Source organism: Fimicolochytrium jonesii (assembly GCF_025526975.1).
Source record: "Fimicolochytrium jonesii strain JEL569 chromosome Unknown EV422scaffold_42, whole genome shotgun sequence".
Classification (NCBI taxonomy): Eukaryota; Fungi; Chytridiomycota; class Chytridiomycetes; order Spizellomycetales; family Powellomycetaceae; genus Fimicolochytrium; species Fimicolochytrium jonesii.
This window is the reverse complement of record NW_026515709.1, coordinates 33,267-56,147: the sequence shown is the minus strand read 5'-3', so window position 1 is coordinate 56,147 and position 22,881 is coordinate 33,267. Positions and strand designations below refer to the sequence as shown.

Here is a 22,881-nt window from a genome sequence, read left to right as displayed (position 1 = left end):
CAGTTTCAGTCTCGTCTGGCCGGCAAAGAAGCGCTCCCACGGCAGACGTATTCCTACAATCAACAAGAATACCATCAGTGGACGCAGGACATATTACCGCAGGTTCCTCTTCACTGGACACCATTGCACAATGAGACGAATAAATGGTGTCTTTATTAAACGTCTCTACTGAAAACCCTTCTTCTGACCAGCATTTCAACGCGGCTTAACCCTTTTGCCATTGAACGGATGCTGCGAGATCCATGTACCATGGTGCCTACGCTGCTCGATATAGAACAGATCCAAAGATCCATCCTGCAGCAGGCCATCACGGCGCATCGCAGAATCATGCTGCAACGTAGCTCGCAAGCGATCCTGTCGAACCTGATGTTCCTCGGCATGATGATCGCGAACTTCTGCTCGGGCGGCAGCAGCTTCAGCATGAAGCCGGGCGTTGAGCTCCTCGAGGGAGATCGTCAACATAGCCGTAGCGGGCGGGTGACCAGCAGGAGATGGAGGAGGTCCACCGACCTGGAAACACCGACCTAGACGGGCTGGCTGTTCGCCGGCGCTGCTATTTGAAATGCAGTAAAAGAGTTACTTGTTGTGAATAGGAACGCGCGACAAGCACTGTTAGAGCACCCGTGAGGCTGGATTCCACTGGAGAACACTCTTGAGACACATAGCGCAGATATACCTGTACATCCGCAGAATCTACAGGTATATTCTGCGAGGCCTGTCTTGCAAACGTTTGGTTCTCCAATTAGCCCTGACAACCCACATTACAGTAGGTGAGGTTGCTTTGACAAACTTGAGTGCTCTGAGAACGTGTAATGCGTCTGTACTGCACCAATTCATCGTCTTCAGGCACTTCCTGGTTATCTAGGTCCTCTGGGGCCTATACCCATTGATCAGTGTCAGGTTGTGGGTTGGGAGACGCGTCAGGAAGCTCACAATCCCCCTCAGCAAGTGTGATTCGGTGTTGTCTGTGGGCTTGGGTGCGCGTCAAATGATGTTGTCTGTTTCTGGATTGAATTCAAACCTCGCTAAGCTGTTGTAGGAGCGAGCTGATGTGTCTTCATTTGTATCATCATCTTCCAGACTCTTGTAGAATCTGTTCTCATTGAACTGGACGTCTCTGGATTCGATAACGGCAGCGGGCGCCACCGCGGTCCGTGTTCTCATGTCCAGCCCACTCTCACTGTCAAACTGTCCAAAAAAAGTTTTGGAAACCTGCAATTCTCCAAAAAGTTGTCGGGACGCGCGCTCCAACCCAGAAAATTTCAAAGTTTAACCAACAAGCGCTTATGGGGAGCCATCCGGGTCATAAACACCCGCTGCAAAATTTTTGGGTCGGAGCACGCGTCCCAACATCTTTTTCGAGAAGTGCGGGATTCCGAAACTTTTTTTGAACGTTTTGACAGTGACTGACAGGGGGGCTGAACATGAGAACACGGACCGAGGTGGGTGCTTACGTAAGAGTTTTCTGGCCACCAAAGCACACTATTTGCACTTTTCCCCGACCTTCCCTCCCAGTCGCAAAACGTGTAAATACATGCCATCCAATTCCATAGAAAAGAAAGGCTACATCCGACAGAGTACACAAACAACTTGCCAAGCTATGGAATTTGGAACCCTCCATCTTTGGATAGCCACACTGCATACCACAAGCGATCCGCTAGGTGGCCCGCATCTCGGAAACCTAGATGCAGCTCCAACGTGTCGCTGCAAGTACGAGACGAAGGCAAACGATCCCCTTCGTGCTGAGCGATATCCACAACTATCCTGTCCTTCAGCGGCAGTGCACGGCTTGACGTCCAGAAGAACAGCAGGTCACGCCGAGACATGCCCCTTCTAGGTGCATTGAGCGCCATGCGAAACCATCCCTTCACTAGTTCTGTCTTTTCCTCTTTACGGCAATCAACAATGGGAGGCAAATACACAATCTTCTGGAACAGCTGGTCGACGTCCAGACGCCAATTGAATAGATGAAACAATACCGCGCATGGCGTGCCAGAGACGAAGTTCCCGACCGAAGCGATCCCTTCCTTGATCTGATGGATGGCTGGGCGACGACAGGTGTACAAGACATGTTTGGTTAGATCTTGAGCAAAAGCGACGGGCTTGTCCCATTCCGCTTCGATGGGGTAACCGAAATGCTGGCACAACGTAGTGACTCTGGAGGTATTGCAAGGGGGGGGGGGGTGGGGGGGGGGAGGGAGGGAGAGGAGTTGTTCATGTCAATACACCACGACCACAAGAAGGAAAAGAAAAGATACAGAATAGCAGCGGGCAACGCACTCTTCCTTGACTTTTGCTCTCTTTTGTGCAGGAGTCAACGCGGGGCCTGAGTCGATCGCCATGTCGTCCATCCGGTAGTCCGTAAGAACCTCCACAACCCATCCAAGGGAGCGGTTGAAACATGATATCATCTTTGGTGAGATAAACCGGCAGGACATTTCATTTTCCGGATGACAGCGAACATTGATCAGGATGGGTGAGAGGGTCTCTGGAAACACATTGCCGTGCAATGCAGAGTGAGCCAACAATCCCCCGAACCCCCTGAAGTCCAGGTTTGCTGCCGGGATGCCGGATACCGGAAGGAGGCCCTGTGCACCTTCCCAGTGAGGGTCGGTTTCTACAGTGAAAGTCTTGATGGCAATCTGGAAAGCTTCCTTGGTGAGACCGCCCCCGATGCGAAACTCCGCATCCATGCCGTCCTCGCCCACGAAATTGAACGATGGCTTAAACGTGGCGTTCTTTACGTCCGTGCACCGGGCCCAGACAGCATCCGCCACTGAATTCTTTATTCGACCATTCGGGAGCGTTACCGATTCACTACGAGTTACTATAAAGTGTTGAAAAATGGCACTTGTCAGTTCGACTCCACCCAAAGGACAGCGAAGACCCATTCTCATTATGCACTGTTAACTGTCATGTCTACATCCCTGTCTTTGTTCAACCCATCGAGACGGTCACAGAAATGATTATACAAATCCTGATAAGACCGAGAGTCCTGTCCAGGCAAACATTGCATGCAACGACCTTCGTCGCCAAGGTCCTTGCCGGTTGACTCTGCAATGCTCCCAGAAAACAGGTCTTCCGCATCACGCGTATGGTAGAAAGGGAAACGGATCTTGTCTTGGGTGGAGGGCACTGCGGGCGCGCCGCTACTGGGTTCACAGGCCAGCAGTTCATTTGGTTTCGGCGTCGGTAAGGTCAGATCATAAGATTCAGGCGCCTTAACGTACTTCGAGGCGTCAGCAGGGAGGGATGGCGGTTTGACCCGTCGCTTGGTCTGCGATCTTGTCCCATACATGTGGCGCATGCCGGTACTGCCAGCATATCCACCGAAGACGGACTGCGTATCCTGGACGGTGCCGCTGGACGTCGCTGGCACACTCCTTTGTTCCACCGCATTGGGACACCAAGCATATGCCTCTGAAATGCGCTGTTGCGCTAGGTTGATGACAGCGAGTTACACCTCGTTAGGAAAGTGCCCCCGGGCGAACCCCATGCCTGGAAAGCATAACCAATTCTGGTAAGCCATTGCAGCTGCGTGTGCACCGCCGTCATCTACACATCTTCCGCCGTTCCCAACATCCATCAGGTCCTGAAGAAACTGGAGAGCGCCCTCTCTTCCCTTTTTGTAAAAACGCAAATCTTTGTCAGTCTTGTCGTAGTAGCCGGTTTGCTCCTTAAGAAACATGCTTACACACTGGTTGACCGGTAGTTTCTCGAAGGGCCTTGCGTTCTCCTCCGCTATCTTTCGTCTGACTTCCTCCGAGGTTGGAGGCAATGGGATTAAAAATGCATCATCAGGAGGTGAAGGCGAACGAGCAGGCACGTAAAGAGGTATGTTTGGGAATGCCAGATCTGGAGGTGAAGGCGAAGGAGCAGGCACGATATCTCCAGCTAACGGCGGAGCTCCCGATTCGGCGATTCCCGTATGTAGGCCAGGTGGGGTTTCCTAGGGGAGATGTTCCATGCGCCACATTTCGGCCCACGCAGGGCTTCAGACGTCTCCGTTTCGTCCTCTGGCAATCCCCCCTTTCCCTTTCCATTTATGGCCCCAGCCCTGCTGCGGCCCACGGCGGGGATAATGCCTTGCATCATGTTAGTGAAGTCGGCCGTCTCACCATCCGAGTCCGACTCAATGGGAGGCCCCATGGCAGCGCTCTTGACAGGATCAGACTGAATGTCGTTGTCTGGAGGGGGGGCACCGAAGTATCAGTAGAGGGGCGGGAGAGTGTATTTTGAGTACAGCGACATACAGTGCATAATCTCAAAGGCTTCCCAAATCTTCTTTGTCCGAAAGGATTTCTTATCGTGGAAGAATGGCATCCCGGATCTCCATATGGATGAAGGCGTACTGGAACGCCTCCTAATCGCCCCACGCCAAGCAATGGGGTTGAACCCAAATCACTTTGTCTATCTTCTTTGCATATTCCCAGAAAATGTCCCACTTAACATCGTTTGGCTGCCAGCCGAGCGGACTGATATTCTGATGCCTACGTTGTGAGAATTCGAATGCCCAAGGGAAATCTGGAAGATGGCGAAACGCTGCACTGATAGCGCCGTATATCTCGTTGTATCCCCATCCCTCGGTGAAGTCCACACCTACCTTGTACTAGCACGCATGTAATACATAAGTGACAAGTAGGGATGGCACGTATTATTGAAGACCATACCCTGTGCTTTGTGAGCGCCTCCTGGGTTCCGGTCGAAATGTTGCCAATGTCCAAGTGCGGTACGAAGAATACACAGCGACGAAACGTTTTGAGAGGCTTTGATTGCGGTTCCGGACCACCGTTTGCCTTCCTCTTTTTGGCTTTCGGTCGCCCCTTCTTGTCCCAGCTCCATGTCAAGCCAATGTCAAAGGAAGCAGGTGAAAGGAGAGCTAGGCCCGCACATGTCTCCAGGGACATTAAAGTTCATACGCTGAAGGGTTGTGGTACACATGCGGTGCTCTTTTGGTGTGCCACGAGTTTGTTACTACCGCCACTCGGTCTGGCTGATGCTTAGGCTCCCACATCGTTTTCCCTGAAGACTGTGTGACGACTGCCTCTCCACAATACAGTGGAGTGGGACTTTCCGTAAAATCCAAATTTGGGTGAGGAGCGTAGGACACCGGAGTACTGGCGGGCATCGGTGGCAACGCCAGACCTGCGTGACTGGGTTGTGGTCCGTGGTCTGTTGCATATTGCTGAAGCTCGGAGATTCAAGGAGTCGAAAGCATGGCCGAAAGCCCACTCATCGGCGTTTCTATGCCTCCCATAGCTCTTGGGGGACGGGTTGGGGTCGGACTAGCGTAGTGATCTGTGGAAACCACGTGTCCAGTGCGCCGAAAGCCCGCTTGGCCTTTTGCCTGAGCCAATGCCTGGACTTGAGCGGCGTAAAGGGGTCCGGTCGTCCTCATCGCAGCTTGGAGTTCCGCAATGGTGAAAGGTAGAGCAGCCGCCATCGCCGGCCGTAGCGGTGGGCGTTGCTTCAATACCTCGAGCCATACTTCGACGGGGAATGGGTTTACACCAGCTTTGCCGTTTTCGAGCGCTGAGTCGCCATTGTCGACGAGGATGACCCCGGCGCAAACCTGGACGTCTTTTTCGGTCAGTGGCATCGCGGTGCCGGATGCCACTGACCGAATGGCAGGTATTGAAAACGGCACCGTTTGTGGTGCCCGAAAAGGACCTCATCAAAAAAGTGGAAGTTACCGTGAAAGAAAAGGATCGCACACGTGATATCAATTATCCACATATTGCGACAGGTCCTCTCCTAATATGGTCCTAAGTAAAGGATCGTTACGGGAAAGTAGAGCACGCACACATAGCAGTCAAGCGCCCGGGCAATCGGGAATTCAGAGTCCTCACAAAGAGACGGAGACACAAAGGCTTGCGTTATGTGTCCGATGTGCACCCGGAGGGTGGTGGCTCACCGTTGGCGTGGAAAACTTCTCCCCTTCACTTTGGAGGCATACCAGTTGACCCTCGGGAGCGAGAGACCTACCTAGCAGAGAAACAACGGTCGGAGTTGGAGGAGGAGCGCAATTCGCCGCCACCGATGTACATTCAAGACAACAGACACAGGCGCCGACGATTTCAGAAGCGGCACAAAATATCCTGAAGAAGGTGCATCCTGGCCACTCTGTAAGGGGGACGGAACGCCAATTTAATGACCAGACTTTGTGGAGCAGGTCCGCAAAGTGGAGGAAATGACTGGTGCGCACGTATGGACAGTGTTGGTCAGCGAAGATGGGCTTAAGATCGATGTTCATGCGTCGTCCGCTTTCGAGATAATAAACGATGACACCACCCGGTTGTGTTTGCTGCAACTCGTTCACAAGAGGCTACAACGGAAGCAACGGGACGTTGCTCACAGCACTGCGAGGGCGTAGGGAGTTCCGTTACATCCATAGCACTGGGTAAACCGTAATGGCCTGCCAAAACACAGACAGGCGAGAGCTGAAGCCGGTGGGAGCCATTGTCATGCTAGAAAGCAGCACAGATCACTCGTCGTACTCGGCCCCGCTCCGTCATACGCAATGGCCGTGAGATCACACCTGAGGAAGCCTGTGGCCACCGTCCCGGTTCAGACAAAGAACTATCCGATTCGGTTGTACATAGGACGAAGCAATTTTTTTGGGTACGCTGGCATCCCAGTTCTTCAATTCATCGGCGTCCGCAAAGGGCAGATGTTAAATATGTGTTGCAAGTTATCATGTAAAACCAGTTTGTACAAAGTGTGTGAACAGAGCTTTTCAAGTAACAGTACCAAAGCGAATCCGGGTCACGAAAATTTCAAACTTTAACCAACAAGCGCTTATGGGGAGCCATCCGGGTCATAAATACCCGCTGCGAAATTTTTGGGTCGGAGCGCGCGTCCCAACATCTTTTTGAAGAAGTGCAGGATTCCGAAACTTTTTTTGAACGTTTTGACAGTGACTGACAGGGGGGCTGAACATGAGAACACGGACCGAGGTGGGTCCTTACGTAAGAGTTTTCTGGCCACCAAAGCACACTATTTGCACTTTTTCCCGACCTTCCCTCCCAGTCGCAAAACGTGTAAATACATGCCATCCAATTCCATAGAAAAGAAAGGCTACATCTGACAGAGTACACAAACAACTTGCCAAGCTATGGAATCTGGAACCCTCCATCTTTGGATAGCCACACTGCATACCACAAGCGATCCGCTAGGTGGCCCGCATCTCGGAAACCTAGATGCAGCTCCAACGTGTCGCTGCAAGTACGAGACGAAGGCAAACGATCCCCTTCGTGCTGAGCGATATCCACAACTATCCTGTCCTTCAGCGGCAGTGCACGGCTTGACGTCCAGAAGAACAGCAGGTCACGCCGAGACATGCCCCTTCTAGGTGCATTGAGCGCCATGCGAAACCATCCCTTCACTAGTTCTGTCTTTTCCTCTTTACGGCAATCAACAATGGGAGGCAAATACACAATCTTCTGGAACAGCTGGTCGACGTCCAGACGCCGATTGAATAGATGAAACAATACCGCGCATGGCGTGCCAGAGACGAAGTTGCCGACCGAAGCGATCCCTTCCTTGATCTGATGGATGGCTGGGCGACGACAGGTGTACAAGACATGTTTGGTTAGATCTTGAGCAAAAGCGACGGGCTTGTCCCATTCCGCTTCGATGGGGTAACCGAAATGCTGGCACAACGTAGTGACTCTGGAGGTATCGCAAGGGGGGGTGGTGGGGGGGGGAGGGAGGGAGAGGAGTTGTTCATGTCAATACACCACGACCACAAGAAGGAAAAGAAAAGATACAGAATAGCAGCGGGCAACGCACTCTTCCTCGACTTTTGCTCTCTTTTGTGCAGGAGTCAACGCGGGGCCTGAGTCGATCGCCATGTCGTCCATCCGGTAGTCCGTAAGAACCTCCACAACCCATCCAAGGGAGCGGTTGAAACGTGATATCATCTTTGGTGAGATAAACCGGCAGGACATTTCATTTTCCGGATGACAGCGAACATTGATCAGGATGGGTGAGAGGGTCTCTGGAAACACATTGCCGTGCAATGCAGAGTGAGCCAACAATCCCCCGAACCCCCTGAAGTCCAGGTTTGCTGCCGGGATGCCGGACACCGGAAGGAGGCACTGTGCACCTTCCCAGTGAGGGTCGGTTTCTACAGTGAAAGTCTTGATGGCAATCTGGAAAGCTTCCTTGGTGAGACCGCCCCCGATGCGAAACTCCGCATCCATGCCGTCCTCGCCCACGAAATTGAACGATGGCTTAAACGTGGCGTTCTTTACGTCCGTGCACCGGGCCCAGACAGCATCCGCCACTGAATTCTTTATTCGACCATTCGGGAGCGTTACCGATTCACTACGAGTTACTATAAAGTGTTGAAAAATGGCACTTGTCAGTTCGACTCCACCCAAAGGACAGCGAAGACCCATTCTCATTATGCACTGTTAACTGTCATGTCTACATCCCTGTCTTTGTTCAACCCATCGAGACGGTCACAGAAATGATTATACAAATCCTGATAAGACCGAGAGTCCTGTCCAGGCAAACATTGCATGCAACGACCTTCGTCGCCAAGGTCCTTGCCGGTTGACTCTGCAATGCTCCCAGAAAACAGGTCTTCCGCATCACGCGTATGGTAGAAAGGGAAACGGATCTTGTCTTGGGTGGAGGGCACTGCGGGCGCGCCGCTACTGGGTTCACGGGCCAGCAGTTCATTTGGTTTCGGCGTCGGTAAGGTCAGATCATAAGATTCAGGCGCCTTAACGTACTTCGAGGCGTCAGCAGGGAGGGATGGCGGTTTGACCCGTCGCTTGGTCTGCGATCTTGTCCCATACATGTGGCGCATGCCGGTACTGCCAGCATATCCACCGAAGACGGACTGCGTATCCTGGACGGTGCCGCTGGACGTCGCTGGCACACTCCTTTGTTCCACCGCATTGGGACACCAAGCATATGCCTCTGAAATGCGCTGTTGCGCTAGGTTGATGACAGCGAGTTACACCTCGTTAGGAAAGTGCCCCCGGGCGAACCCCATGCCTGGAAAGCATAACCAATTCTGGTAAGCCATTGCAGCTGCGTGTGCACCGCCGTCATCTACACATCTTCCGCCGTTCCCAACATCCATCAGGTCCTGAAGAAACTGGAGAGCGCCCTCTCTTCCCTTTTTGTAAAAACGCAAATCTTTGTCAGTCTTGTCGTAGTAGCCGGTTTGCTCCTTAAGAAACATGCTTACACACTGGTTGACCGGTAGTTTCTCGAAGGGCCTTGCGTTCTCCTCCGCTATCTTTCGTCTGACTTCCTCCGAGGTTGGAGGCAATGGGATTAAAAATGCATCATCAGGAGGTGAAGGCGAACGAGCAGGCACGTAAAGAGGTATGTTTGGGAATGCCAGATCTGGAGGTGAAGGCGAAGGAGCAGGCACGATATCTCCAGCTAACGGCGGAGCTCCCGATTCGGCGATTCCCGTATGTAGGCCAGGTGGGGTTTCCTAGGGGAGATGTTCCATGCGCCACATTTCGGCCCACGCAGGGCTTCAGACGTCTCCGTTTCGTCCTCTGGCAATCCCCCCTTTCCCTTTCCATTTATGGCCCCAGCCCTGCTGCGGCCCACGGCGGGGATAATGCCTTGCATCATGTTAGTGAAGTCGGCCGTCTCACCATCCGAGTCCGACTCAATGGGAGGCCCCATGGCAGCGCTCTTGACAGGATCAGACTGAATGTCGTTGTCTGGAGGGGGGGCACCGAAGTATCAGTAGAGGGGCGGGAGAGTGTATTTTGAGTACAGCGACATACAGTGCATAATCTCAAAGGCTTCCCAAATCTTCTTTGTCCGAAAGGATTTCTTATCGTGGAAGAATGGCATCCCGGATCTCCATATGGATGAAGGCGTACTGGAACGCCTCCTAATCGCCCCACGCCAAGCAATGGGGTTGAACCCAAATCACTTTGTCTATCTTCTTTGCATATTCCCAGAAAATGTCCCACTTAACATCGTTTGGCTGCCAGCCGAGCGGACTGATATTCTGATGCCTACGTTGTGAGAATTCGAATGCCCAAGGGAAATCTGGAAGATGGCGAAACGCTGCACTGATAGCGCCGTATATCTCGTTGTATCCCCATCCCTCGGTGAAGTCCACACCTACTTTGTACTAGCACGCATGTAATACATAAGTGACAAGTAGGGATGGCACGTATTATTGAAGACCATACCCTGTGCTTTGTAAGCGCCTCCTGGGTACCGGTCGAAATGTTGCCAATGTCCAAGTGCGGTACGAAGAATACAAAGCGACGAAACGTCTTGAGAGGCTTGAATTGCGGTTCCGGACCACCGTTTGCCTTCCTCTTTTTGGCTTTCGGTCGCCCCTTCTCGTCCCAGCTCAATGTCAAGCCAATGTCAAAGGAAGCAGGTGAAAGGAGGGCTAGGCCCGCACATGTCTCCAGGGACATTAAAGTTCATACGCTGAAGGGTTGTGGTCCACATGCGGTGCTCTTTTGGTGTGCCACGAGTTTGTTACTACCGCCACTTGGGCTGGCTGATGCTTAGGCTCCCACATCGTTTTCCCTGAAGACTGTGTGACGACTGCCTCTCCACAATACAGTGGAGTGGGACTTTCCGTAAAATCCAAATTTGGGTGAGGAGCGTAGGACACCGGAGTACTGGCGGGCATCGGTGGCAACGCCAGACCTGCGTGACTGGGTTGTGGTCCGTGGTCTGTTGCGTATTGCTGAAGCTCGGAGATTCAAGGAGTCGAAAGCATGGCCGAAAGCCCACTCATCGGCGTTTCTATGCCTCCCATAGCTCTTGGGGGACGGGTTGGGGTCGGACTAGCGTAGTGATCTGTGGAATCCACGTGTCCAGTGCGCCGAAAGCCCGCTTGGCCTTTTGCCTGAGCCAATGCCTGGACTTGAGCGGCGTAAAGGGGTCCGGTCGTCCTCATCGCAGCTTGGAGTTCCGCAATGGTGAAAGGTAGAGCAGCCGCCATCGCCGGCCGTAGCGGTGGGCGTTGCTTCAATACCTCGAGCCATACTTCGACGGGGAATGGGTTTACACCAGCTTTGCCGTTTTCGAGCGCTGAGTCGCCATTGTCGACGAGGATGACCCCGGCGCAAACCTGGACGTCTTTTTCGGTCAGTGGCATCGCGGTGCCGGATGCCACTGACCGAATGGCAGGTATTGAAAACGGCACCGTTTGTGGTGCCCGAAAAGGACCTCATCAAAAAAGTGGAAGTTACCGTGAAAGAAAAGGATCGCACACGTGATATCAATTATCCACATATTGCGACAGGTCCTCTCCTAATATGGTCCTAAGTAAAGGATCGTTACGGGAAAGTAGAGCACGCACACATAGCAGTCAAGCGCCCGGGCAAGCGGGAATTCAGAGTCCTCACAAAGAGACGGAGACACAAAGGCTTGCGTTATGTGTCCGATGTGCACCCGGAGGGTGGTGGCTCACCGTTGGCGTGGAAAACTTCTCCCCTTCACTTTGGAGGCATACCAGTTGACCCTCGGGAGCGAGAGACCTACCTAGCAGAGAAACAACGGTCGGAGTCGGAGGAGGAGCGCAATTCGCCGCCACCGATGTACATTCAAGACAACAGACACAGGCGCCGACGATTTCAGAAGCGGCACAAAATATCCTGAAGAAGGTGCATCCTGGCCACTCTGTAAGGGGGACGGAACGCCAATTTAATGACCAGACTTTGTGGAGCAGGTCCGCAAAGTGGAGGAAATGACTGGTGCGCACGTATGGACAGTGTTGGTCAGCGAAGATGGGCTTAAGATCGATGTTCATGCGTCGTCCGCTTTCGAGATAATAAACGATGACACCACCCGGTTGTGTTTGCTGCAACTCGTTCACAAGAGGCTACGACGGAAGCAACGGGACGTTGCTCACAGCACTGCGAGGGCGTAGGGAGTTCCGTTACATCCATAGCACTGGGTAAACCGTAATGGCCTGCCAAAACACAGACAGGCGAGAGCTGAAGCCGGTGGGAGCCATTGTCATGCTAGAAAGCAGCACAGATCACTCGTCGTACTCGGCCCCGCTCCGTCATACGCAATGGCCGTGAGATCACACCTGAGGAAGCCTGTGGCCACCGTCCCGGTTCAGACAAAGAACTATCCGATTCGGTTGTACATAGGACGAAGCAATTTTTTTGGGTACGCTGGCATCCCAGTTCTTCAATTCATCGGCGTCCGCAAAGGGCAGATGTTAAATATGTGTTGCAAGTTATCATGTAAAACCAGTTTGTACAAAGTGTGTGAACAGAGCTGTTATGATCTCGACGACGGAGGCGGAAGCAAAGTAGAGAAGACAGGGCGAGAGTGATAGGCGACAAGAGATTGTATTGGCGAAACAAGAAACAAGGACTAGAACAGGAGATGAGAAGAACTGGTGTTGATCTGCTGGGGAGGAAGGGAACGGACGAAGAGAGGCCGGCTATTTATAGATAGGCAACCCAGCGAATCAGAGAACAACAACAACAAGAGGGGACTGGGGGGGCGACAGCTATGCTCCTAGAGCGTGCGTGGCGAGCGTAGAGAGCATTGCTACAGCTGCTGGCTATGGGGAAGTAGTGTGGGGTGTGGAGAAGCCAAGGGGGGATTGGCGAAATGAGAGGAGAGAGGAGGAGTAGCGATATTGCAAGAGGATTGGCGAAATGAGAGGAGCGAGGGGAGCGGCATTGACATTGACATTGACACTGACATTGACACTGACATTGACACTGACATTGACACTGACATTGACATTGACATTGGCGTTTGACATTTGGCGGTTGACATTGGCGGCTGTCAGTAGGTAAGCTTATGGTATGGGCGCATCGTCCATAACAAGAGCTTTTCAAGTAACAGTACCAAAGCGAATCCGGGTCACGAATTGAGTGGCTAGCATTCGAACAGCCCCTCCTTGCAAAAAGGAATGGGGCGGATATGTACCAGAATTTGCCATTTCGCTAAGAGATCTCTTTTGTTTATGTACAGAAGCGCATGCTGGCAGGATACCTAATATATGTGAACCCCAACTGCCTAACTACGTGGTACTGCCTAAACTGGCGGAAACAGCTGCCTACATTGTTGGTAAGCATAAGCGTGATTTCCATCATGTGGATATTTCAAGACTGCGGATAATGAATTCAGCCGATAACTTTTTCGAGATGTTCTCAGGTACGCGGCGTGCCCAGCGTGAAGGGGTTGATGCCCCACTGTGGGAGATCGCGAATGTTTCAACTACTTAGCGCTGCTATGTCGCTTGACGCTATCGTAAAAATTCGAATTGCTGAGAGCCTTGTTAATGCGAAGCAATGCATTTGCGTCTGCCGCCGGGAAGTCCGTAATACGGCCCCGCACCTTGGTCAACTCGGTCGTGATGATATGCAGGTTACGCGCCGGGATCGTCTCAATCTCCAGAGGCAAGAAGGTTGGAGGTACGGCGATAACACCGGGCAGCAACGCCATCAAAAAGGCGTAGTGACTGCCCTTCCGTGCAAGGTCGGTCATGTTCTTGACGACATCCTGTATGACCTCATCGACTCTTCTTTCCGCAGCCAGGGAGATGGAGGGCCAGTCGGGGTTGATATCCCCATGAGAGGAGATGGAGGGCGTGAAAGGCGTCAGTAGCGGAAGGTGTTGTGGGGGTGGGGGCCTTTGTGGGAGCCTGTCCGTCAGGCTGGCATGCTCCGCAAGCGCGTATAAAAGCTCAGGTCTCCCTCTGAGGTACAGTTTGAGCCAATCCGACGCCTCATTCTTCTTGGGGGGACGACTGTTGATTTGCTTGTATAGCTCTACAAGGCCGCTCTTGAACTCCGTCCAACTGATGAACACGTTAAGGAGAGCGACCCGCCTGCTGGCTTGCGCCGTCGCGAACATTTTCATCGAGAGCATAAGATTCTTCTCGGCCACTGTCGGGGGGTCAGCCGTTGGGGTTGATACCCCGGTGATTGGAACCCTTAAATAACTCTCCTGATCGGTGCCCGTATACTGGTCCAGACCCGAGATGAGCAAGTGTGCAGTGGTATCCAGCGTCATGATGGCCCCCGCTCCTCGGCAATATTCGCGCAGACCTGCGGCGATATCATCTGGTGTCTTCGGCTGTCCTGATGGATGGCGAGAGATGATGCCTGCTGTCGAGGACATGACATCCCATGCTTTGCGGGCTGCGTTGGCAAAATAGCCACTGGCTGGTTCGCGACCTTCTTCGATGGCCACAATAATACTCTGGGACATTGTCGCGTCTAATTCTGGCGCAACTTGCGAGACGGGCCGCACACTGGAGTATGAGATAGGGCTGACATCCCCTTGTTGCATATGGTGCTGTTGGATCATAGCCCGTGTGTTGTCTACCGGTTCGGGAGTAAGCACCTCCGTTGTCACGCTTGTGCGGGAGACAGTTTGTCAGTCTGCGTCTTGTTCTTTGATGATCTCCAGCCCATCGTCATCATCGCTCTTCGGGGATGGTGAAGGGGGGTTCGAGGAGCGAGACATGGAAGACATTGTGGATTTTGTACGTAGGCGGGAGCTTGAGCCGGTAGGCGACGGGATTGATTTTTTCAACGATGGGGAATGGCCCAATCTTGCGATGGTCGAGTTTCTGAGAGGGCCGGGTTGTATGGAGGTTTTTGCGGAGGAGCCAGACGTGGTCGCCAGGCTTGAAGTCCGGTCCAGGAATTCGTTTGGCGTCGGCGTAGCGCTTCACTTGATCTTGGGCCTCCTTGAGCTCGAGGGCGAGCTGTTCATGGACTTCCCTGATTTGTTTAGCGCGGGCTTCAGCGGCGGGGTTGACGGATTCGGAGGTAGCAGAGGCCGCAAAACTGAAGCGGGGGTGGAGACCCTTGTTGGCGTAGAAGGGGGTGGTCTGGGAGGCGGACTGATGGGTGTTGTTGTAGGCGAACTCGGCGGACGACAGAAGCTGTTTCCAGTTGTCCTGTTGGTGGTTGCAAAAGCATCGGAGATACTGCTCCAGGATCTGGTTGGTGCGTTCCGTCTGGCCACCGCTCTGGGGGTGGAAGGCCGAGGAGAGGTTGGCTTTTGCCCCAAGGAGTTCGAGAAGTCGACGCCAGAACCGGGACTTAAACTGGGGTCCTTGGTCAGAGATGACGTCGTCGGGGAGGCCGTGGAGTCGGATGATGTTGTGGAAGACTAGGACGGCGGTGGATTCGGCGGATTCTGACTCTCTGCAGGCGATGAAGTGGGCCATCTTGGTGAGGCGACAGTTGACGTTCAGGATGGAGTCGTACCCGTCCACGGGAGGCAGACCGGTGATAAAGTCCAGGGACCAAGATCCCCAAGGGCGAGTAGGGATACTGTTGGGCTGGAGTAGGCCGTATGGTTTGTGTCGACTGGATTTCGCTTGGCTACAGGTATCGCAGGACTTGACGTAGGCCTTGACGAAGCGCCACTGGCTGGGCCACCAGTAGTTGCGGGAGGCGAGTTCGAGCGTCTTGGACATCCCAAAGTGGCCAGCTAGGGGAGTATCGTGCATGTCGTGGCAGACTTCAGGTCGGAGCTCGTTGGTGGGGATATAGACCAGGTTATCGTGCAGCAGGATCCCATCTTCATCTGAGAATCGCTTGATACGATCTTGGGTTTCCTCAATTCGTTGGGCGAGGGGTATCTTGAGCTTTTCGCGAATGGTCTTAGCGAGGGGATCAGAGGCCTGGGCGGCCTTAATCTTGTCAAGCAGCGTGGTATCCATGGGTGTGAGGTAGGCAGCCGCGAGTCGAAGGCGTTCGGGAGTCAAAATTGTGGTTGCCTGGGAGCGGAACGCTTCTTCCCCCTCTTTTAGCTCATGTTCGGAGCGTCGGGAGAGGGCATCGGCTTGGTGCTGCTGGGGACCAGGGCGATAGGTAATGACAAAGTCAAAATCCGAGAAGAATATCGACCAGCGGGCTTGGCGGCGGTTCAGGGTGCGGGTGGTCATGAAGTACTGAAGGTTTTTGTGGTCGGAGTAAACGGTGATCTTGTGACGGGCGCCAATGAGATGGTGGCGCCACTGGGCAAAGGAGTCTTGGATGGCCAGGAGTTCCTTGTCGTATATCTCGTAGTTGATCTCTTCGGCCGTGAATTTGCGAGAGTGGAAGGCCACGGGGTGGAGCTGATTGTCCTGGTCAGGTTGGAGGAGAACTGCGCCAAGAGCGAAGCCGGAGGCATCAGTTTCGACGACGAAGGGCTTCTCTGGGTCAGGGTGAGCAAGGATGGGGGCGGGGGTGAATGCTTTCTTCAGGTTCTCGAAGGCGGTGTTTGCGGCGGGTGTCCAGGCGTACGGGATGTCTTTCCGGGTCAGGGCTGTGAGCGGGGTAGCGATCTTGGAATAACCTTGGATGAATCGGCGATAGAAGTTGGCAAAGCCGAGGAACCGCTGGACGCCTTTGACATTCTTGGGAGGTTCCAATCCGTGATGGCAGCGATCTTCTTGGGGTCCATCTGGATGCCTTTCTTGGAGATGATGAAGCCTAGGAACTCAACGGATTCACGGTTGAATTCGCACTTCTCTGGTTTGGCGTGCAACCCATGCTGTCGGAGGCGGGACAAGACTTCGCGGACATGTTTGGGGTGATCTTCGGGGTTCTTGGAGAAAATCAGGATATCGTCGAGGTAGACAACAACAAACACATCGAGAATGTCGCGGAAGATGTCGTTCATCAGGTACTGGAAGACGCCAGGAGCATTGCTGAGTCCAAAGGGCATGACATTGTATTCGAATAGGCCGTAGCGGCAGCGGAAGGCGGTCTTCCATTCATCGCCCGGGCGCATGCGTAAGAGGTTATAAGCGCCGCGGAGGTCGATCTTGGTGAGACGGCGGGCGCCGCGCAAACAATCCATTGTTATGATCTCGACGACGGAGGCGGAAGCGAAGTAGAGAAGACAGGGCGAGAGTGATAGGCGACAAGAGATTGTATTGGCGAAACAAGAAACAAGGACTAGAACAGGAGATGAGAAGAAGTGGTGTTGATCTGCTGGGGAGGAAGGGAACGGACGAAGAGAGGCCGGCTATTTATAGATAGGCAACCCAGCAGATCAGAGAACAACAACAACAAGAGGGGACTGGGGGGGCGCCAGCTATGCTCCTAGAGCGTGCGTGGCGAGCGTAGGGAGCATTGCTACAGCTGCTGGCTATGGGGAAGTAGTGGGGGGTGTTGAGAAGCCGAGGGGGATTGGCGAAATGAGAGGAGAGAGGAGGAGTGGCGATATTGCAAGAGGATTGGCAAAATGAGAGGAGAGAGGGGGAGTGGCATTGACATTGACATTGACACTGACATTGACATTGACATTGACACTGACATTGACACTGACATTGACATTGACATTGACGTTTGACATTTGGCGGTTGACATTGGTGGCTGTCAGTAGGTAAGCTTATGGTATGGGCGCGTCGTCCATAACATCACCCCTCTCTTTAGCGGCGGCGGCGGCGGCGTCGAGTTTGGTGTGGCAGCAGAGGAGGTGCTACGGGGACAGAGGAAGGCTTGTTGGGGTACGCGCTGTGGAAGTCCTGGAGGAGTGCGTCGGTATGGGTGAGGTGTTCCACGGGCTCCCAGGTGTTCTCGGAGTCAGGCCAGCCCTGCCATTTGACCAAGTACTGAAGGCGACGACAATGGATGCGAGAGTCAAGGATGGCTTCGACAACCCACTCTTCTTGACCCTCAACGGTCTCTGGGGTCACGGGTTCGGGTTCGTGTCATTCGGGGATGGTGAAGGGGGGTTCGAGGAGCGAGACATGGAAGACATTGTGGATTTTGTACGTAGGCGGGAGCTTGAGCCGGTAGGCGACGGGATTGATTTTTTCAACGATGGGGAATGGCCCAATCTTGCGATGGTCGAGTTTCTGAGAGGGCCGGGTTGTATGGAGGTTTTTGCGGAGGAGCCAGACGTGGTCGCCAGGCTTGAAGTCCGGTCCAGGAATTCGTTTGGCGTCGGCGTAGCGCTTCACTTGATCTTGGGCCTCCTTGAGCTCGAGGGCGAGCTGTTCATGGACTTCCCTGATTTGTTTAGCGCGGGCTTCAGCGGCGGGGTTGACGGATTCGGAGGTAGCAGAGGCCGCAAAACTGAAGCGGGGGTGGAGACCCTTGTTGGCGTAGAAGGGGGTGGTCTGGGAGGCGGACTGATGGGTGTTGTTGTAGGCGAACTCGGCGGACGACAGAAGCTGTTTCCAGTTGTCCTGTTGGTGGTTGCAAAAGCATCGGAGATACTGCTCCAGGATCTGGTTGGTGCGTTCCGTCTGGCCATCGCTCTGGGGGTGGAAGGCCGAGGAGAGGTTGGCTTTTGCCCCAAGGAGTTCGAGAAGTCGACGCCAGAACCGGGACTTAAACTGGGGTCCTCGGTCAGAGATGACGTCGTCGGGGAGGCCGTGGAGACGGATGATGTTGTGGAAGACTAGGTCGGCGGTGGATTCGGCGGATTCTGACTCGCTGCAGGCGATGAAGTGGGCCATCTTGGTGAGGCGACAGTTGACGTTCAGGATGGAGTCGTACCCGTCCACGGGAGGCAGACCGGTGATAAAGTCCAGGGACCAAGATCCCCAAGGGCGGGTAGGGATACTGTTGGGCTGGAGTAGGCCGTATGGTTTGTGTCGACTGGATTTCGCTTGGCTACAGGTATCGCAGGACTTGACGTAGGCCTTGACGAAGCGCCACTGGCTGGGCCACCAGTAGTTGCGGGAGGCGAGTTCGAGCGTCTTGGACATCCCAAAGTGGCCGGCTAGGGGAGTATCGTGCATGTCGTGGCAGACTTCAGCTCGGAGCTCGTTGGTGGGGACATAGACCAGGTTATCGTGCAGCAGGATCCCATCTTCATCTGAGAACCGCTTGATACGATCTTGGGTTTCCTCAGTTCGTTGGGCGAGGGGTATCTTGAGCTTTTCGCGAATGGTCTTAGCGAGGGGATCAGAGGCCTGGGCGGCCTTAATCTTGTCAAGCAGCGTGGTATCCATGGGTGTGAGGTAGGCAGCCGCGAGTCGAAGGCGTTCGGGAGTCAAAATTGTGGTTGCCTGGGAGCGGAACGCTTCTTCCCCCTCTTTTAGCTCATGTTCGGAGCGTCGGGAGAGGGCATCGGCTTGGTGCTGCTGGGGACCGGGGCGATAGGTAATGACAAAGTCAAAATCCGAGAAGAATATCGACCAGCGGGCTTGGCGGCGGTTCAGGGTGCGGGTGGTCATGAAGTACTGAAGGTTTTTGTGGTCGGAGTAAACGGTGATCTTGTGACGGGCGCCAATGAGATGGTGGCGCCACTGGGCAAAGGAGTCTTGGATGGCCAGAAGTTCCTTGTCGTAGATCTCGTAGTTGATCTCTTCGGCCGTGAATTTGCGAGAGTGGAAGGCCACGGGGTGGAGCTGATTGTCCTGGTCAGGTTGGAGGAGAACTGCGCCAAGAGCGAAGTCGGAGGCGTCAGTTTCGACGACGAAGGGCTTCTCTGGGTCAGGGTGAGCAAGGATGGGGGCGGTGGTGAATGCTTTCTTCAGGTTCTCGAAGGCGGTGTTTGCGGCGGGTGTCCAGGCGTACGGGATGTCTTTCCGGGTCAGGGCTGTGAGCGGGGTAGCGATCTTGGAATAACCTTGGATGAATCGGCGATAGAAGTTGGCAAAGCCGAGGAACCGCTGGACGCCTTTGACATTCTTGGGAGGTTCCCAATCCGTGATGGCAGCGATCTTCTTGGGGTCCATCTGGATGCCTTTCTTGGAGATGATGAAGCCTAGGAACTCAACGGATTCGCGGTTGAATTCGCACTTCTCTGGTTTGGCGTACAACCCATGCTGTCGGAGGCGGGACAAGACTTCGCGGACATGTTTGGGGTGATCTTCGGGGTTCTTGGAGAATATCAGGATATCGTCGAGGTAGACGACAACAAACACATCGAGAATGTCGCGGAAGATGTCGTTCATCAGGTACTGGAAGACGCCAGGAGCATTGCTGAGTCCAAAGGGCATGACATTGTATTCAAATAGGCCGTAGCGGCAGCGGAAGGCGGTCTTCCATTCATCGCCCGGGCGCATGCGTAAGAGGTTATAAGCGCCGCGGAGGTCGATCTTGGTGAGACGGCGGGCGCCGCGCAAACAATCCATGATACCGTTGATCAGGGGCAGGGGGTAGCGATTCTTCACCATGATGCTGTTCAGGCCTCGATAATCGACGCAGAGGCGGAGAGAACCGTCCTTTTTTTTCACGAATAAGACTGGGGCACCGGCAGGGGACTTTGAGGGTTTGATGAATCCTTTGGCGAGGTTTTCTTCGAGGTATTCGCAGAGTGCCTTCATTTCTGGTTCGCTGAGGCTGTAGATCGGGCCGAAAGGTGGCTGCTTGCCTTCTTCCAGATCGATTGGACAGTCGTAGGGCCGGTGCTTCGGGGAGAGTGTCAGCATTTCTCTTTTCGAAAACGTCGGCGAAGTCTCGATACTCGGGGCGCAGGAAGTCTTTGATGTCTTTCTCGGGTGTCGGGGGTTTACTGGGGCTAGGCGAGGCTGGGAGATCGGGTTTCGCAGGGTTGGCGTAGGCGACAAAGACCTGGTCATGCCTTGCTGCGACCCGGAAGGCTGGGGCGGAGATGAACGAGACTCGGAGCGGCGTGGGAGCCGGTCCTGGGGTGCTGAAGCGAGATACCTTGGGTACTGGAATCGACCATGTTTCGTCGACGGGGACTTCATCCTGGGGGATGCGGATCAAGGGCTCGGGGGTTCTGGCGGGTGCTGGGCTCGGGGGTGCTGGAGAGTTGTCCCAATTCGCGAATTCATGGTACAGACAGTCGCAACGGAAACCGACCGAAAGGTTCTTGAAGTCAAGGTTAATGTCGTGGAGGCGGAGCCAGGGGAGACCAAGGAGGATTGGAGCATGGGGTGATTTGGTGACATGGAAGACGAGTTCTTCGAAGTGGTCGTCGACCCACATGCCTACTGGTTGGGTGTGATGGGTGATTGGCCCAGCAGAGCTGGGTTGACCGTCAACGAGTTCGATCGTCAGTGGACGCTGATGCGGGACTAGGGCGATGCGGTGTTTGCGGGCAAAGTCTCTGTCGATGAAGCAGGACAGGGCACCATTGTCGATCATGGCTGAGGTAGGTATTGGGGCGCGGCTGGATGATACCATGATGGTAACGGGGTAGTTGAAGGGTTCGAGGGGACCCAGCGCAAGCATGGCGCGGGGGTTAATTTCGGAGTTTTCGACATGGGCAGCGGCTAGGAGGGTTGTGTCGGCTATAACGGAGTCGGGAACCAGGGGGGTGGCCTCTCCCGTTGCAGGAGCTGTGAGGTTAGGAGGCCCGGGGCGGTGTGTGTTGTCCAGTCGCTGGGGCTTTACTGCGGCTGGACTTTGGGAAAACCCTGTTCGGTGGAGGGTTCTTTGATGTCGACGTTGGCGGCACGGGTGGTGGTCTTGTTCTTGACGGGGCAGACTTTTGCAATGTGCCCCGCACCACCGCAGTAAAGGCAGAGGCTGTTGGAAATGCGGCGTTGGCGTTCCTGAGGGCTCAGAGGGCCGCGGGGACGAGCGGCGTCAATCTGCATAGGCTCGCTGTGGTCGACAGTGGTGGTAGTAGTAAACGAGGTATGGGGAACTGGGAAGGTCTGGCGGCTTCTGTTTCGCTCCAGGCGGCGCTCAAACAGCCGGTTATCGCACTGGATAGCCTGCTCCATCACCACATCAATGGTGGCCGCAGGGGGCATCGTGAGCATCAGGTCTTTGACGTCTTCTTTGAGGCCACGGCGGAAGGTAGCGATCAGGGCCTGGTCGTTCCAGGAGACATCGCATTGTAGCTGGCGGAACTCAGCGACGTACTCGGTTGCTGCACGGGTTTGGCGAAGGTTCTGGAGCTTGTTTTCAGAGGTGCGGACCCTGTCGCTGTCTCCGAAGACCGATTGCATCTGACTGATAAAACTATCGAAGTCCTGAAGGCTGTGATCTTGGCGTTCGACTAGGGGCGCCATCCAGGCTTGCGCAGTGCCGGTGAGGTAGGTGCCAATAGTTTGGATCTTGATGATGTCGCTGGGGTAGCGGTCGGGCTGGAGAGCAAACATCAACCGGATGTTGTTCAACCACCCACGGAATTTGCTGCGGGTACCATCAAACTTCTCGGGCGAGCTGATTCTTGGCTCCAGAGCAGGGTTGGCGACTTGGGGATGGGTGTACGTATCGGCTTGAACCTGGGCGGCGATGCTCTGGGCAGCTTGTGCGTCGGCTTGGGCTTGCGCTAGGTTGGCCTGCAAGTTGGCGTTTTGGCTTTGCAAGGCGGCGATGGCTTGGCACATATCGTTCCATTGCTTGGCGGTCTTGGCGGTGAAAGGTACGGATTCGGGTTGGGACATGGCGAAAAAGGTTTGTCGGATGCAGGGCTGGACGGGTTCTGAACTTCGCAGTGTTGCAGCAGATCAAACTGTTATGATCTCGACGACGGAGGCGGAAGCAAAGTAGAGAAGACAGGGCGAGAGTGATAGGCGACAAGAGATTGTATTGGCGAAACAAGAAACAAGGACTAGAACAGGAGATGAGAAGAACTGGTGTTGATCTGCTGGGGAGGAAGGGAACGGACGAAGAGAGGCCGGCTATTTATAGATAGGCAACCCAGCGAATCAGAGAACAACAACAACAAGAGGGGACTGGGGGGGCGACAGCTATGCTCCTAGAGCGTGCGTGGCGAGCGTAGAGAGCATTGCTACAGCTGCTGGCTATGGGGAAGTAGTGTGGGGTGTGGAGAAGCCAAGGGGGGATTGGCGAGATGAGAGGAGAGAGGAGGAGTAGCGATATTGCAAGAGGATTGGCGAAATGAGAGGAGCGAGGGGAGCGGCATTGACATTGACATTGACACTGACATTGACACTGACATTGACACTGACATTGACACTGACATTGACATTGACATTGGCGTTTGACATTTGGCGGTTGACATTGGCGGCTGTCAGTAGGTAAGCTTATGGTATGGGCGCGTCGT

The 22,881-nt window shown here is 54.2% G+C and overlaps 4 protein-coding genes across 4 annotated transcripts; 1 reads left to right on the top strand and 3 right to left on the bottom strand.

Moving 5' to 3' along the window:
* Positions 1-1,598: 1,598 nt before the first annotated feature.
* Positions 1,599-5,599, bottom strand: EV422DRAFT_510127 (uncharacterized protein; the record flags this gene model as incomplete). Its single annotated transcript, XM_053068903.1, has 10 exons — positions 1,599-2,157; positions 2,281-2,827; positions 3,025-3,430; positions 3,464-3,855; positions 3,900-4,187; positions 4,254-4,302; positions 4,406-4,609; positions 4,671-4,895; positions 4,940-5,145; positions 5,233-5,599. 10 exons carry the CDS (start codon positions 5,597-5,599, stop codon positions 1,599-1,601), a joined length of 3,243 nt encoding a protein of 1,080 aa, XP_052920967.1.
* A 1,513-nt stretch (positions 5,600-7,112) lies between these two features.
* EV422DRAFT_510126 (uncharacterized protein) lies at positions 7,113-10,418 on the bottom strand (the record flags this gene model as incomplete). Its single annotated transcript, XM_053068902.1, has 8 exons — positions 7,113-7,671; positions 7,792-8,338; positions 8,536-8,941; positions 8,975-9,366; positions 9,411-9,698; positions 9,765-9,813; positions 9,917-10,120; positions 10,182-10,418. 8 exons carry the CDS (start codon positions 10,416-10,418, stop codon positions 7,113-7,115), a joined length of 2,682 nt encoding a protein of 893 aa, XP_052920966.1.
* A 510-nt stretch (positions 10,419-10,928) lies between these two features.
* EV422DRAFT_510125 (uncharacterized protein) lies at positions 10,929-11,613 on the top strand (the record flags this gene model as incomplete). Its single annotated transcript, XM_053068901.1, has 3 exons — positions 10,929-11,099; positions 11,143-11,257; positions 11,282-11,613. 3 exons carry the CDS (start codon positions 10,929-10,931, stop codon positions 11,611-11,613), a joined length of 618 nt encoding a protein of 205 aa, XP_052920965.1.
* Positions 11,614-13,200: 1,587 nt separating this feature from the next.
* Positions 13,201-14,196, bottom strand: EV422DRAFT_572195 (uncharacterized protein; the record flags this gene model as incomplete). The annotated part of the gene is made up of 1 exon (XM_053073085.1): positions 13,201-14,196. One exon carries the CDS (start codon positions 14,194-14,196, stop codon positions 13,201-13,203), a length of 996 nt encoding a protein of 331 aa, XP_052920964.1.
* Between the last annotated feature and the right edge of the window lie 8,685 nt (positions 14,197-22,881).